At 41.0% G+C, this 16,915-nt stretch overlaps 1 protein-coding gene across 1 annotated transcript in view; it reads left to right on the forward strand.

Annotated features, from left to right (window-relative positions):
* Positions 1-1,412: 1,412 nt before the first annotated feature.
* grin3a (glutamate receptor, ionotropic, N-methyl-D-aspartate 3A) overlaps positions 1,413-16,915 on the forward strand; it is a gene marked incomplete at both ends in the record, with an annotated part of 31,775 nt that continues 16,272 nt past the window's right edge. Inside the window, one exon of the mRNA XM_080529438.1 lies at positions 1,413-1,596. Within this exon, the coding sequence (XP_080385564.1) occupies positions 1,413-1,596 (184 nt within the window). The remainder of the gene's footprint in view (positions 1,597-16,915) is intronic.

The following is a 16,915-nucleotide window of genomic DNA, read 5'->3' on the forward strand; positions in this document are numbered from 1 at the left end:
ATTGTACTGTTTATGTATATGTATGATGACGTAGTATATCCGGGGTGTGTCCGTGACCCGGATGTTAGGTTCGGTGGTGTATATATAAGAGACGGAAGTAGTCCGCGAGTCAGTGTGTGAGGAGAATCAGAACGAGAGAGACCAAACGATAGAGAGTAAAGAGAAGCCAATCTAAGATGGCGGATTCAGCAACACGCACCCCGTGCAGCAGCTGAAGACGCCAGGAAAGTGATTATTGAGTGTACCACTGTAGCCCGTTTAGTTGTGTTCCCGTTGGACCGCCTTGCCAGCAGCCGGCTGTTCAACGTTGGACCAAGCGAGACGCCAGCTGGACATAATCGTCGCCTCCACGAGCGGACTGCGACCGAACACTGACTCCAGCGGAGCTTCGACGCGGACCACCGGACCTGGGCCCTTCACCTCGTTGTGGACCACGAAGACGGCCCTTTCCCTCCGCGTTGCTACGTCACCCTCCCCCTTTCGTCTGCTACCTTCATCGACGCACATGCCATCCAACCAGGCCTCAACGCGCACCACAGCCCTGGACTATAAGCCTGTTCAGGCCAGAGACTATGAGTGAGTGATTGAGTGTGTGTGTGGCCGGCGGGGAGGGAATGTATATCTGGGGATGTATACCTCAGTCATGTATAATAAATGTGTTGTTCATATGTGATACCGTTACCGTGTGTTAGTTGTTTGTATGCTAATGCTAAGTACAAGGCTAATGCTAATGCTAGTTCCAATGCTAAATGCTAATGCTAATTACAAGGCTAATGCTACTGCTAGTTCCAATGCTAAATGCTACTGCTAATTCCCATGCTAATGCTAACGATAGTAACTGCTAGTCTACCGGTTTGCTGGCGCCCCCTGCCTGTATCCTCCTACACTGCCTATTTAGCTCCATTAGTTAGATAACCAGCCCCTTCCTAAATTATACAGTCCTTTTCAGCTACTCCCTGGTTACAATAAGACAGGACGATTTAACACTAACAAAAGTACTACTCTAAATGTTTGTAATCACAAGTTGGAATCTGACCTTGCACAATGAATATAAGAGTCGAAAGAACAAACACACCCAAACACAAAACTAGTCGACTAACAAATCTGGTGGAGTATTTAAACAGACAGACTGCCTTCTGATTGGTATGGGCAGCCCTCTGATTTGACAGGAACGGAGAATGAATGATGAATGACGGGGATGAATGGCCAATTGCAGACAGACCTGAATGTAGAAGGATAGTGAGAGGGGGTCACACTGAAGGAAACATAAAAGAATACAAGGACACACGTAACAATGACTGACTGATTGCTTCAAACCTGTGTCGTCTGCGCACTACAATAGTATGTTAGGCTGCTGAACTAAAGCCTAGGCATGGTTCTCCTGAAGACTACTACCATCTCTACAATTCAACATGCCACAGAAGGTGATGGTCGAGATCCTCAGCTCATCGATCACCGTCTGGTTCGCTGCTGCCACTGCCAAGGACAAAGGCATACAGAATCCAGACTGCAGACTACAGCAGACCATTCGGTCAGCTGAGAAGGTCATCGGCTGCAATCTGCCATCTCTCCTGGACCTGTTCCACTCCAGGACCAGTAAGAGCGCAGGAAAGATCATCACTGATCCTTCCCACTCCAGTCACCACCTCTTCCAAAGACTTCCATCCAGAAAAACCTCACACCACCTGAATAGCCCCCCCCAGTCACACTCACACACACACACACACACACACACACACACACACACACACACACACACACACACACACACACACACACACAAATGTTATTGTACATGTATTCTAATTTATAGTGTACATGCCCCATACCCACTTCAAATCCTCTAATCTCATTGCCTCTTAGCCTCGCACAGCCTAAATAATTTATTGTTTGCTATTCTCTTTTAAATTATTTTTGCTTATATATTGTTGTTTTTTATGTCCTATGCACCATCCTCACCAAGTCAATTACCTGTATGTGCAAATATACTCAGCCAAATAAAATAATTCTGATTCTAATTGTTTTCTCAACTAAATATCATCAGACTGTTGAATGTTTTGAAATGCACATTGACTACAATGAATTTAAGATTATTTGAGTGCTATGAAGCTTTCATGAAGTTCCCCATTTGTAAAATGTTTTGCTTGTTTTACAGTCACCATACTGTAGACTTTCTCTTAATGTTCAAGCTTTGTTGTACGAAAAAGGGGTTGGATTTGCAAAATGTCTCTTTAAACGTCTCAACTTGTACCTGTCAACAGTAGCTACAGCTATCTTACTATACCGGAAAGAGCAGCTTATGGATAGCCTGTCTTCGATGCATAGGCGACATAGAGTGACAATCACTGTTTAGTTTGTTTTCATAGGACTTATCCATCCTGGGGAAAGAGAGGAGACTGCATGGAACCATACCATACTGTATGAATGCAGATTGAAATCCTGCAGGGCTGTGTCTGTCATTTCATAACAGAACCCACATTCTCTATGCTGATCCTCTGTCATTTCAGGGCAATGGCACGACTCCCACCGAAATGCCGATAGTACTATTTCAAACTTTAGTTTGTTCACACACAGACACTCTCATACTCGTGCGCACACACACACACACACACACACACACACACACACACACACACACACAAATCCCACAAACTCACATAAACTGAAATAGCAGAGGTATTCTTACACATTCACATTGTTATCATCAAAACAGGCTGACCCTCAGTAGCCTACCGGCCATCTTCTGCCAATTGGAGAGGACAGTGGACTGAGGTGGCGAGATGACTCAGTGTTTGGGGAAGGACAGAATGTCAAGGACAATGAGCTGATCCTACACAAAGGCCACAGGATCACCCACCGGTGAGCATGTCAGTGCACTTCTAATTGACAGAGTCAGGCAGGGGAGTGTCACAGAGTATTTGGATCTATTTTAGTGGTGGCACACTAGAGGTTATCACCCTACACACACACACACACACACACACACACACACACACACACACAAACACACACAGACAAAGAGAGGTTATAACCCTATCCTGTCAAACAAATTAGCACTACCATAGGGTTTCAGTAGAGCGTGTGCACCTTAAGGGTTAAAGGAAAATACAGTGGGTTGAGAAATATATATTTTAAATAAATTACAACTAATGTAATTGAAAAACACCCCCCTTATTACATAACTGTACAACAGGCCCGGCGCCAGAACCAACACCATGGCTGGGCAGGGGCCGACGGGGAAGGGGGGGCGAGGGGGTGCAGTAGCAAGGCTGATGAGCTGACGAATGCCGGGGGATAGTTGCTAGCGGTAGCAAGGCCAACTATGAGCACTGCTAAATCGATAGACATAGTATATGGACAGACAGTAAATACAAATATGAGATTAACCATACCGCCGGCCTTGCTGTACAAAGCCAGTTAGTGTTCCACAGGTATGGAGCAAAAAGCAATTATTTATCTCCATGATATTTTATTTTTCCATAAACACAACTTGTTTGCTCTATAGGATTGTGAGCTGTTCTGTCTTGTAGTACCCAGCAGGTTTCCCCACACACAGGGCTACATCAATGACAAATGACCACCTCGCTCTCTCTCACTGTAAAGTGGGAACTCTGTCACCTGCTTTGTAAGAATTACTCAAGTGTACAGTTATTGATGATGTGATATATATATATATATATATATATATATATATATATATATATATATATATATATATATATATATATATGCCATTTAGCTGACGCTTTTAGCCAAAGCGGCTTAGATTACAGTGAGTGCATTCATTTTTCAATATATGGTGCCAACAGGAATCAAACCCTCAACCTAAGCGCTGTTAGCACCATATTCTACCAACTGAGCTACAGAGGACCACTGGTAAAAACTAGTAATCCTAAGACCTGCCTTTAAATGTACAACCTTAAACACAGTGAACTACAGTGAAAATGCCAACATTTGTCTGGAGCAACCAATGGTCTCCCAAAGTGAACACATCATGAACACATCTCCCACTACCACATGAACACATTATGTTCACAGCAGTGTTGTATTCATTCCTTGGCCTATTATATTGGGTCCTGGGCAGGTTAAAATAAGAGGTTGCTGTTAAGTATAATGACTGGAGAAGGAGGGAGCCGCTCGCTGGAGGGTGCATCAGTGACTGAGATCCAGATCGATCAGGGACTGCGGCGTTGCCACTCAGTGAGACAGTGGCATCAACATGACAGGATGGGAGATGAAGACATCTTGCCTGCTTTGGCAACGGACTGGAATTCACAATGAAGGGGGGGGAAAACAAGCCCAAACCCCAAATAAGGCCCTGTCTCTCACATAGAGTGGGATGTGAAATATAGATGAAGGACAGTTTTATGCAGGCAGGGAGTAAGTGCTTAACAGAGCCTGTTTCTAATCAATAAGGGAGGGCAACAGATGCCCTTGTCCCAGAACTGGAGGAGAGGAAAAATGTGACACAAACAACAGTTTAAGGATCACTAAATACTTAGAATTTGTGAATTGGATTAACTGTATCATACTCACCTGAGTAAGTGTGATACATGGCTTGTAAACAAATGTACGTTTTAGGACGTGTTCAAAAGCTGATTAGATGTGATAATCTAATCATGTGTAGTTATGTGTTTTTAGCATATTGTGATGTGAGTGAGTTTCTCCGGTATTTGGTTTGAGGTGTATCAACATTCAAATAGGCATATCTTCTTCAACTACACTGAAAAAAAATATTAACGCTTTTGTTTTTGCTCCTAAAATAAATAATAATAACATTGGCCTTTTATTGTGACCAGCCTAAGGCACACCGGTGCAATAATAATGCTGTTTAATCTGTATCTTAATATGCCACACCTGTCAGTGGATCGATTATCTCGGCAAAGGAGAAGTGCTCACTAATACAGAACTCACAAACACATTTGCGAGAAATAGGCCTTTTGTGTACATAGAAAAAGACTTAGATCTTTGATTTCAACTCATTGCATTAATATTTTTGTTCAGTGTATTTTCAGATGTCAATGTATGACACATCATTTGAATGCTTACAATGCACTTTCATAATGTGGAAAAAAAGAAAAATGACCTGATGATTTTTTTTTCATTTTACATTCAGGAAAATATCCTATTCTTATAGGGAAATGTGCTTTACATGAAATGAATGCACATGTATCTCAGTACTGTTCTTACCAGAAGTCTTAGTTTTTGGACACTTGTGTTATCACAGCACCCCAGCTGCAGGGCATACCATGTGCATGACCAATTTGCATTGAATGACTAAGTGCATTGCCAAGATTCGGCCAATTTCATTATGTACAATCAGGGTTTGCATTGTTTGTCCTATATACAGTGAGAAAAGTAGTGTATCTGTACAGAGCACTCCAATGTCTCTACTGTGCCTCTCTTTAGTCAACATGAGGATGGCGGTGGCTTTAAGTAAGGATATGATGGCATAAAAATGTACAGTCAGGCACTATTGTACCAATATAAATATAGTAACATATGCCTTTGTGGTAACAAGGGACACACTAAACAAACCTTTATGGAAACACTTTATTTTACTGAACACATATCATGCGCTAATTAGCAGTTTATAAAAGGATATTCCTGCCTGCACTGCCATCAGAACTCTGCTCCGCCCCTCTCTGCCTTGGTCCCTCATCCGCTCCCTAACACCCCTTGTTCCTACAACAAACACACCCATCCTTTGGGTTTCACCAACATCTGCCTTTTGGTTGTGTGAGAAATTTGGACTCATGTAGAAAAGAGTAGAAAAAAAGCAAAACATTAGGCCTTCAAGCTCATTTAAAGTAGAGAGTGCCCTTGCTTTTGGAACATGTTGAGATGGTATTGGTACTGATGTGTAGAGCCCTTGAGTGTTGTTTCTTTTCCTTTTTTTGGTTTCCCTTCCATCCTCCAAATACAGTACAACCAAACATGATTACGATTGTCATTAATAGGGTGATTGCATAGGGGTTATTAGACAAGTTAATAGAATAAATAATTTATTTAAGTACTTTAATCATGGGTTATTGTCGTGAACATGCCAAAAACATTGAGCTGAAGAAATGGGAATTGTAACCAAAGTTTTCCTATTTCCATGGTTATTCTGTATCGTACTAGAATATTCTCTAAATCACTTCTGTCAAAAATAATATTATTGAGAATCAGGGCGTAGCAAATCGTTGAGCTGTAAAGGCAAGGATAATATTGAAGTGTGGCATTCATCATTGACTATATGGAATGTCACAAGGGCTTGATGTACATAATAAACTACCTCATTCACACTTTGTCAGTCTAGACACCAACTTAAAAGGATGAAAGTTGAACTGCATGGATATTACTACAGAGTGGTATAGAGTCAGATAAGGTTATGGAACATCTCCACTGGGAATATATTGTAATGTAACTTTCATAAGGTAGAAAAAGAAAGAGGTAAAAGCTTATCTTTTCTTCTACAGTAGTATGTACTTCCTGAGTACTGTAGCTGGGCTATATTAACTTCTGTCTGATTGTCTTCCTTTTACCTGTGGATATCCTGTCCACAGTTAACACAAGAACAGCCGTGCCTATTGTACCTGCTAAAAGAGCTGCCTCGGGGCAGTGGCGTAGCGCAAAATCCCGGGGCCCCCCCGCAAGGTGGCGGCGGGGGCCCTTTCGCAACGGAGGTTTAAAAAAAAAAAAAAAAAAAACGTGCGTTTTTTAGAGTCCGATGGGTTATTGACGTTGCGAAATTTCGCAATATGCACTCTACATTCTAAATGCTTGACTTAGCAAAAGGTACAAACAAGTGAGAGCAATAGCCTATAACTAAAACCAAATGACTACATCAGTAGAATGTATTATCAGTAGAAAAGTACAAGCTTTATTTCTTTTAACAAAGTGTGGTGTGCAGTGTGCACAGCAGCGCGATATCTGTAAACATACAAGCTGTAGACTCTCCGCTAAGGGTTGCCAGATGGGATTGAGAATTTCCAACCTAACCAATCTAAAAACGTCTAAATCCACCAAAAACCAGCCAATCTGGCAACCCTGTCTCCGCTGCATCAGAGTCTACTTGTTGCGCAAAATAGGCCAGGGTTAGTCAAATCCTTTGTTGGACATCTCGTTTCTTAAGTCCTGGTATATTGTGGCATTTCTTTACTGTTTGCCATCTGGAATACCCAGGGAGACGCAGACAGCAGAAGTAGAATAGAATAGTAGAATAGAAAAAGAAACCGCTATAACCAGCTGAATTATGTACCTGTATGATGCACTGGCAGTCTGTGACTGTGTGCACCTGCCCGGACCCTGCCCTTCTGCCTGAGTTTGAGTAGGATGCTGCCCAAATGAATGTTATTGTTTCGTGATGCTGCCCAAATAAATGTTATTGTTTAGTGCTGTACGCTTTCGTGGTATTATATTGTGTGAATTATCATCTGTATGTTGTTTTCTTTCACTCGACTAACCGCTGAGATAATACTTGAGACATGTACTTCCGTAAGCATTAATCCAACTGTCCTGCAGTTCTAATTTGACGATGTGTCCCTCTACCATGGCAGAGTGGTCAATAACAACTCTCAAAAGGCTTTTGACGGACGCGAAAAACGCAGAACATCGAACCTGTTCCGATTTTTTTGGGGGGGATGGACGAATATTACTGATTCGGTGTGCAAGCGTGATTGACACAACATGAGTTCTAATTTATTTTTTTAACGGATGTAAAAAACGCATTGGTGCGCAAGGGCCAGAAGCTGCATTGGGTAAAAGAAAATATGACATTTTTCGAAGTTTCGCTGAATTTTGTTCCTTTTTATAGGAAAGTTCCTGTTTTTGCGCACCGCTGAGGTATTTTCGCTTGCTCATTTTCGTGTGACGTCAAAGTCATGTTGCTATTGGATACGGCTAACTATGTTTATATTTTTAAATATAGGCCTATATATTAAAATTAAGGTTGACACAATGAAGGGCCACTTCTTTTCTTTGTTTTATAAAAAAAATACAAAAAAAAATACAAAAAAAAAAGTTTGGATCCGATGTTAGGGGGCCCCCTAGTGGCTGGGGCCCCCCCGCGGTGCGTCGCTTGCGGGCCCGTCCGCTACGCCACTGCCTCGGGGGTCAAATGATCATCTTTACAATGGTACGCTGCCATTTACACACAACGACCACCAGTTGGCTTCTTTTAAATTAGCCTGCCTCCTACACAGAAAAACTGAAAAATAGCTTTACTGATGTCATTTTGAAAATGTAAGGATACTGGGTGGTACAACGCACATATCTAGGAAAAGTCATGAAAGGAGGCTCCTGAAATTTGATTGAGTACAAAGATATAACTTTTTTTTACTCACAGGGTCAAATGACCCCACCCATGGCTGTTCTAGTGTTAAAAGGATCCTGATTTCTGATCCAATTCCAATGCTGGGACGTGGCTATGACCGCTTCACCAGGCTTCTCTCCCACCAGAACTGGCTCAAGACAGAGTGCACAACCCTTGGAATCCCAACACTGTCATAGCTGACTGAGAAAGTCCATGCCCACACAAGGTAATCACATCATCCATGCAATGCAAATAGAACAAAGTCAATTAAATCAGTTACCTTGTAGGTTACTACTATCTGTCATGGTCACTACAGGGGGCATGGACCACTAAACAAACACTCCCTAAACTCTGCCAGTCGGATAGTCTGTTCTCACTCTAATTTCATCCCAGTTAACATTCAAAACAGGCAACATGTGAGATCTGCTAACCATCAGTTAAATCGTACTACTCGTGGTATAACTGTGTGATCTGATCTCCCTCCCATTATACGTTCCGCGTCCTTAACTAACTTGACACTATAGCACCTGCTACATAAAACAAAATGTAAAAATGCTGAGCGTCAATGGAGAAAAATTGTCCACTATGACATTTTTTTCAAGACCACCTCACTATCGTTAACAAAGCAATTAGAAATGCAAGAGAAGCTCATTTCTCAAAGTTGATTTTTTAAAATCTGAATAATCTCAGAATACATTTCTCAACCATTGACAGTCTCATAAATCCAGCTCCAAAAAGACACTTCTTCATCACCTAAACATAGATCCCTGCATTTGAACAGTTACCCTGTGCCTAAGACTGCTATGAATGTTTTTGCTGCTGTTGATAAAGAAATGTTCAGGAATGTAGTTAAATGCAATTAAACCCCTCCACCTGCTCACTTGACCCCTCCCCAACCCAAGGTTGTGTTTAATTGTCTTGAGGATGAAGTGCTCATGATTGTAAATCACTCCTTGCTGACTGGTATTTTCCCACGGGCACTGCTATTGTTAAACCTCTCCTAAAGAAAAGCAACCTGGATCCTTCAGTGCTAAACAATTTCAGGCCAATTTCAAACCTTTATTTTTTAAGTAATATTCTTGAAAAATGAGTATTTAAATAGCTAAATGATTACCTATATTTCAGCTGTATATTTTTCAATATGGCTTTCATCCTCACCACAACACTGAGACAACACTAGTTAAAGTTGTAAATGACCTGGACATGGACATGGATGACAAGAAACTCAGCATGTCAGTAAGTTAGACTTAAGCTTTTGAAACAGTAAATCATGACATCCTTATTAGAAATCGGACCTTGATGGTCTTTTAATGGCCACACACGGCAGTTTTACACTCTGATCACACACATGCAAGTTTTTAGGTGAACACACACACAAACACAAGCACATGCACTATCTTCAGCAGGTCGCCAGGTGGAAATTGTCCTCTGCTTTTGTAACCCATCCGGGCTGCCATTCCTCCACTGGCAGCCAGGGGCAGCGGTCGCCCTTTTGGCGCGGCTTGAACCGACGCCCGGCGCCCCGGGGACGTGGTCAGGGACGGGTGATCACTTTGGCATGTCTTTCCATGTGGGGTGAAGGAGACCCCTAGTTAACAGACTACATGTGTGTGTTTGGCTTAGTTTTACATTGGTCTTATTGGACTTATCTGTCTGGCAGAGACTATTTTGTCTCTATTGGTGACCACATCTACAACACTAGTGTAACATGATAGGGTCGGGTGAAAAAGTCCAATTCACAAATTATTTAGTATTTATTGATCCTAAAACTGTTGTTTTTATATCGAGTGGCCTCTTCAACGCCTTTTGGTCATTTGCACGACTTGAGAATTGCCGACATGCGGACCACTTCACCAGATCGTGTCACATATGGGGTTTCTCAAGTCTCCATTCTGGGACGTGTGTTGTTCAGTCTCTATATGCTGCCACTAGGAAATATCACAACACAGGGTTAATTTTAATAGCTATGCCAATGATACACAACTGTACATCTCTTCATCACTCAATGGCATCAGACCTATTGATAAACTGGTTGAATGCATTGATCATATCAATTCGTGGATGTCACACAATTTCTTGCAATTGAACAAAGAGAAGACACTGGTTTTAATTATCGAAGCAAAGGCCCAGAGAAAGATACTGTGCAGTAACTTAAAATCCCTGGCACAAAACGCCAAACCCCCTAGCAAAAACCCTTGGCGTGCTTATAGACCTTGATTTGAATTTTTAATCTCACATCAGTAATCTCATTAAAACCACCCTTCATCACCATATATATATTACTAAAGTGCAAACGTTTCTCTCCCAGGCAGATACTGAGAGACCTATGCATGCTTTATCACTAGCAGGCTTGATTAATGTAATTGTAATGCTCTCCTTTCGGGTCTACCTAAAAAAGCTATAAATAAGCAAAATGCAGCAGCACGTGTACTGACCAAACCAGAAGGACAGCACACATCTCACTTGTCTTAAAGTGTCTTCCTTGGTTGCCTGTCAGTTTTAGAATAGATTTTAAGATCCTCTTATTGGTGTTCAAATCACTAAATCACTGAATATTTCTCAGACAAGCTTTTAAACTATGCTCCCTTTAGATTCCTCAGGTCCTCTGGCACTGGGTGAGGACAAGGAACTAGGTGGAGGTGACATTTATTGACAATGGCCCTTTTTTTTGGTGATCCATTTTTTATTATTATTTCAGGGAATAGTACACGGGAGTGGTAACATATGAATAAACAAAAGAGAAATAGAATAACAAAAATCCAGTATAAATACAAAATTCCCAAAACCTCCCTCCCGCCAAATACCTCCAACCCACCCCCTGCCCAACCACCCCACCCCACAGGACCCCATGGAAGGAGCAATTAGATTAGCCTATAGTAATGTCTTGAGAATGGTAATGGTTTGATCCCAGCAAGAAATATTATCAGATATTGCCTGATGCCTGTTAGCTATCCAGTGTTCCATGCGGGCTATGTCTATGAAGTCTAAGATCAACCTCAGCGTGGTCAAGAAATGGGGTGACTTCCACCTGCAAGCTATAATCCTTTTGGCCGCTGTAAGGCCGGCCAGCCAGATGCATCTCTGTTTGATATGTAAACACCTTTAATTAAAAGACACCTTAAAACATTTAGCGTAGCATTCTTTTAGTTCACGTTTACTGTATTTTAATTGTATTGTTTATTTTTACTGTATTGTGTATTATAATTGTATTGTCGTATTTTCATTTTTCTGTTAAGCACCTTGTATTGCATTTTTTGCAATTGCTTGCGCTATTGATTGACTGATTAGTTAGAGTGTTTGAATGGGGTATATCATGAAAGGACTGTATGAATGGAAACAACATGTTGTATTAACATGCATTATAAGTAAATAATGAGATACCGGGAGACGGGCCATTACACAAGGAGAGCTGGACAGGGCCGTAGAAGGCCGAAGAACAACCAAGCAGCAGGACCGGTACCTGCTCCTTTGTGTGAGGAGGAACAGGAGGAGCACTGCCAGAGCCCTACAAAATGACCACCAGCGGGCTACATGTGCATGTTTCTGACCAAACAGATAGGGTGAGGGTGGCATGAGGGCCCGACGTCCTCTAGTGGGCCTTGTGCTCAGCCCAGCACCATGCAGCTCGATTGGCATTTGCCAGAGAACACCAGAATTGGTAGGTTTGCCATTAATACCCTGTTCTCTTCAAATGAGAGCAGGTTCACAGTCAGCACATGTGACAGACGTGAAAGAGTCTGGAGACACCGTGGCGAACGTTATGCTGCCTGCAACATCATCCAGCATGACCGGTTTGGCGTTGGGTCAGTGCTGGTCTGGGGAGGCATATCCTTGGAGAGTTCCCTTATTTTTTTGGAGCAGTGTAGTAGTAGAAGTGCATTTCAGTCATAGAAATACATCAGTAAGGCATTAAATGAAATAGAAAATAAAAACAGAAAATGACGACCAAAAAGGTGTGGCGGAAGCAAATAGCTTATAGTGCCTACCCTTTTACATGATTACGTTATATTTTAAAACAAAACAGAAGCAAAAAGACAAACAAAAAGATAAACAAAACAAAAAGATCCAAAAGTTAGATATGAAATAGTGATCATACTTCAGTTTTATCATCATATTTTGAGTTACACATTTTCAATTCTTTGTCACAGCTTTACACCTCGTTTGTCTTTACCCGTGTTCTTTTTAAACATTCAATTAAATGACTGAACTGGAAAATGGAAAGAACTCAAACATGTCAATAAACAGACATTGTGTGTCATTCATCCATGAGTGGCAAATGTCAAATATTATCTAACATGTTGTATCTGTCTGAGGACAGAGCTGTGTGTTAAATGCAATTGTCACCCAAAGATTTTATGCAGCTGTGTTAATTAGCTATGTGAAGACAGCAAGTTAGGGCAACCATATTTCCCTAGCCAATCTATGATAGACCAACTTTTAATTTAAAAACCATAGCAACATCAGGTAAGCCTTTCCTTTACAGCCCTGTTTCAGCTTGTATTAATACACTATGTCATAACATGGGGTACCTTCTGGTACAGTCGGTAGCTATGCGGTACTAAATAGCAAATACTGTAGGTCCTTAACTGTTAATCTTAAAGAAACGGTACTGTTCTACTGTTATTACATTGAATAAAAGTACAATACCCAGCACCTACTCACAGTAATACTGGGCAGTAAAATAAAAGGTTACCGAAAACCATCCTTACAGCACCAAGTGAATTCAGTACACACAGAGGCTCTGACAGTATGTTAGCTTTATAGCATACCATAGACATTATGACACATTCCCACTTTGTCCAAAGGTCTCGCTGACATTACCCCTTTCGCTCCCAGGAAACAACATTAAGCCGTGTCTATGAAGACAGGTCCCTGTTGTAGAGGGGCTTAGACTACCCACAATCCCTTAGGAGAGGACCTCCTCTGCCACTACAGCATGGGGATTTGGCTCTAAATCCCCCAGATTTAAAGTTGTTTTAAGCAACCTATTTTAAAGAAACTCTAAAACTCTATCACCTAACAGCAAGCTAAACAATTGCACTGCCTCCACAACAATAAAAGCAAACCTCTCTATACTGGCTTTGGGATACGGTGAAATTACTTCAAAACAATAAAATGCTACAAACATCAATACGTTTTGGTGGAGGCTCACAGCTCTGGATCGATGTATTGTTGGTTGTATTCCAATCATTAAAAAATAAACACTAAATAATAAATGAGAAGAACTGAAAACCCTGTCCCCTAGTGCCAAGTTTAATATTGCACAGTTTAAGAAATCTTGAGGTCCGACAACCTAACAATACAATTAGAAAGCTACATTGCAGAATGCATGGCTTTCACATTCAACAACTTCACTGTTGAATGGAATGCACATTAGAAACAATCCAATATCAAACATGTTCTGATATTGAACAGGAGGTCATAGTACATCGCCCAGCCCATGGAACGTGTTTCAAAGAACTATTCCCATTACACAAATGTCCCCAATATTCCCCAAACTTCCTCTGAGTCAGCAGAATGAAAAAAAAAGTGTTTTATGGCGAAAATCATGTAATACATTTAGTCAGCCTAGTGTTGTAGCAGTCTCTCTCTTTCTCTCTGTCTCTCTCTGTCTATAAAGTGATGTAGAGCTGATGTCAGAGTAATACACCTGGCTGCACTCCTCACATTTGTTGTCTACATTAATGCCAGGCTAATCTTGGCAGTGGGGTCTCAGCTCCTTGATCACCAGCCGGAATGCCAACGAGCTATCACATCACAGATGGTCCAGGGTGAACTGCACTATGGATTTGCATTTCCATCCTCTGCTGTGATTTGGACTGTCATCTACATTTGGGAGGAACTGACATGAATCTTTGTAGTTCTGCTCCTGTTTGGAAAGCAATTACCAAACAAATGCATCGTCATAGCAGGATCAATATTGCACAAAATATTTTGTAAAAAACGTCTTAATCGTTATTTGACCTCAACTAAGAGCAACCGTTTCTTTTTTTTTATTGTCAGAGTATGTACAATTCCATAGTGAGTGTTATTCATTGGCACAAACTGTTGTTTGTTAAAGACAGTCATGGACTAGCTTATTGCACACAAAGGTGGATGTTACTTTATGTTACTGAAGAAACTAGCACTAGGATTTGTTTTCTAGATATTTTATGGATCCTGAGGTGTCCAAGGATACGTCAGGAGCTTAAGAAAAGATTGTAGAGCTTTGAGCAAAGATCACATTATTCTTTCACATACTATTATAATTCTGTTTCTAGCACGACTGGCCCCTGGATTGTACCATGAATGCTAGTTTTCAACATCTTCTTGGATATATAAGACCTTTCTCGACAAACCTGAAATTGAATGTCCTGTTGAATATTTCAGATGGTGTCTGCTCACATTCAGCTCGAGGGGAGAGTGCTTGTCAGAGACCCTGGCTATCACCTTGTCTTTCTAGGGAGGCCTCAAATGGTATCCTGTCTGCCTTAAAATGGAATCAGTGGTAACTTAGCAGCTCTGGTACAAGCACACATTTGAACATGTCCAGCAAAAACATAGAATGGTGAATAGGATTATTCCTGATATGAGACATGTTCTAATTATATTCTAATGAAATAGGTTTATCTCAGTCTTATGGATGTATGGAATATGTAAATAGGGTAACACAATAACTGTGTTAAGTGTGAATGAAAAAAAAAGATTGGGTAGGATATACTCTCACAGTACAATCAATCTGATTTATTTGTACCTCAATGGACAACTGACGTCTCAAAACCCATTGATGTTTTTGCTTTCTTTGTGTTTTAAAAGTTATACAGTAATTTGTTGATGATAAACATTCATAAACATGCACTGTCCAGCTTGAAATGCTACATGTCGATGAATATTGTGCCTGGCTGTTCGATAACGGTGTCGTCATGTGATGTTTTTAGTTGTGTGGGGAGCTGTATCTCAGACATCTAGTCTTTGTTATGCAGTGACTCTACTTTCTCCCGACAGGCTTCAGGTTTCGTTAGCCGTGACTAAATGACAGGAATGCTGTCAGAGAAGAAGAGAGAGGCTTGTGGGTCCACCTTTGGGAAAATCTGAGAGGTAGTGGAACAAACACAAACAACGTTCACTCAGAAATTGCTCCCCGCTTCAAATGCACTGCAGATAATGGCCTGGATTCTAACAAAATAAAAAATTCTCCTGCTGATACTTTAGAAACAGCTGCACAACTCTTTTTTACCCCCATGCCGTTTCAATGAATGGATAAATGTTTCAATCAATGACTGAAATTCAAAGGTTGTGCATGCCTTCGTACTCAAGAGTGTATTCATGCACCATATGAAACGATACATTTAAACTGTACAATACATACATGAACATAAATTCAATATTTCATATTCATTTAGCAATTTTTAAATTCATTTAGCTGTCCTATTTTCTCATTGCAGACATTGCCGATAAGGTGTGCTTCTTTGTTGCATAAAGAGAGACTTGTGTAGTAACTATTATTTAGCAGGCCTGAGTAAAATACATAAGGAAGCACACTTCAAACTGCATTCAAATATGTTATGAATGTATTGTGGTTGACCTAGGACTGTTAGCTACCTTAGCATGACTTTAGTCCCCACTACCTTACAGACGCAGCTTCTACCTTAACGGTCCAGCTGTGACATTCTGTATGACCTGATGGACGACCTGTACGACCTGATGGACGGAAGCCTTACTGGTTTCACTTCCTCTACCAGAAGCCCAGTGGGCTGTATCAACAATACTGATAAGATAGGGACTTGGATGACGCCAGCAAATCAAATATAAGTTCTTCAAAGAAATCATTATTACAGTATCAACTTGAAACCATGCCCTGACGAAAAGTAACTTCCCAATACTATCTCAAAGAGAATTGAATTAGTCTCATCTGATGACTGTGCATATATGCTGAATGATCTACAGCTATGTTATCCTTAAAGGGAAATTAGACATGAAAAACCCCAAAATATTCTTAATGTTGAGACCTATGTTATGATTTATTCATTTAATATTAAAATGTATTCAAGAGCCTTTTTTGTTCATTCATGTTCATGATGTGAAGAATCGTAAATGGACTGACTTATATAGCGCCTTTATCCAAAGCGCTTTACAACGGCCTCTCATTCACCCATTCACACACACATTCACACACCATAAGCTACCATGCAAGGTGCCGGCCCGCTCACTGGGAGCAATTTGGGGTTCAGTGTCTTGCCCAAGGACACTTTGACATGTGGCCAGCCGGGGCTCGAACCGCCGATCTGCCAACCTTGCGATCATTAGACGGCGGCTCTACCTCCTGCACCACAGCCGTAATTGGGTCAGTGCAATAATAGGTGAACTATGTAGTTTTGAGTTGATATGAGTTGATTTAATATGCACTGGACCGGAGTGCCTGTGTTAGATTACAATACACTGTAATCTAACACAATCTCCCATGTAACCAAATACAATATTACAATATGGGCTATATGCAGGGGTGTCAGATTGATGCATTCTAATGTATACACTCCTCTGTAAATGCACTTTGCAGTCTAACAATGCTAGGCTGCTGATCCTCACCTACTCATACATAGGATTATGCAGCTCAATTATCAATAATACAAATCACGTCAA

The sequence above is a fragment of the Nansenia antarctica genome (assembly GCF_963989245.1).
Source record: "Nansenia antarctica genome assembly, chromosome: 4".
In the NCBI taxonomy this organism is placed as follows: Eukaryota; Metazoa; Chordata; class Actinopteri; order Argentiniformes; family Microstomatidae; genus Nansenia; species Nansenia antarctica.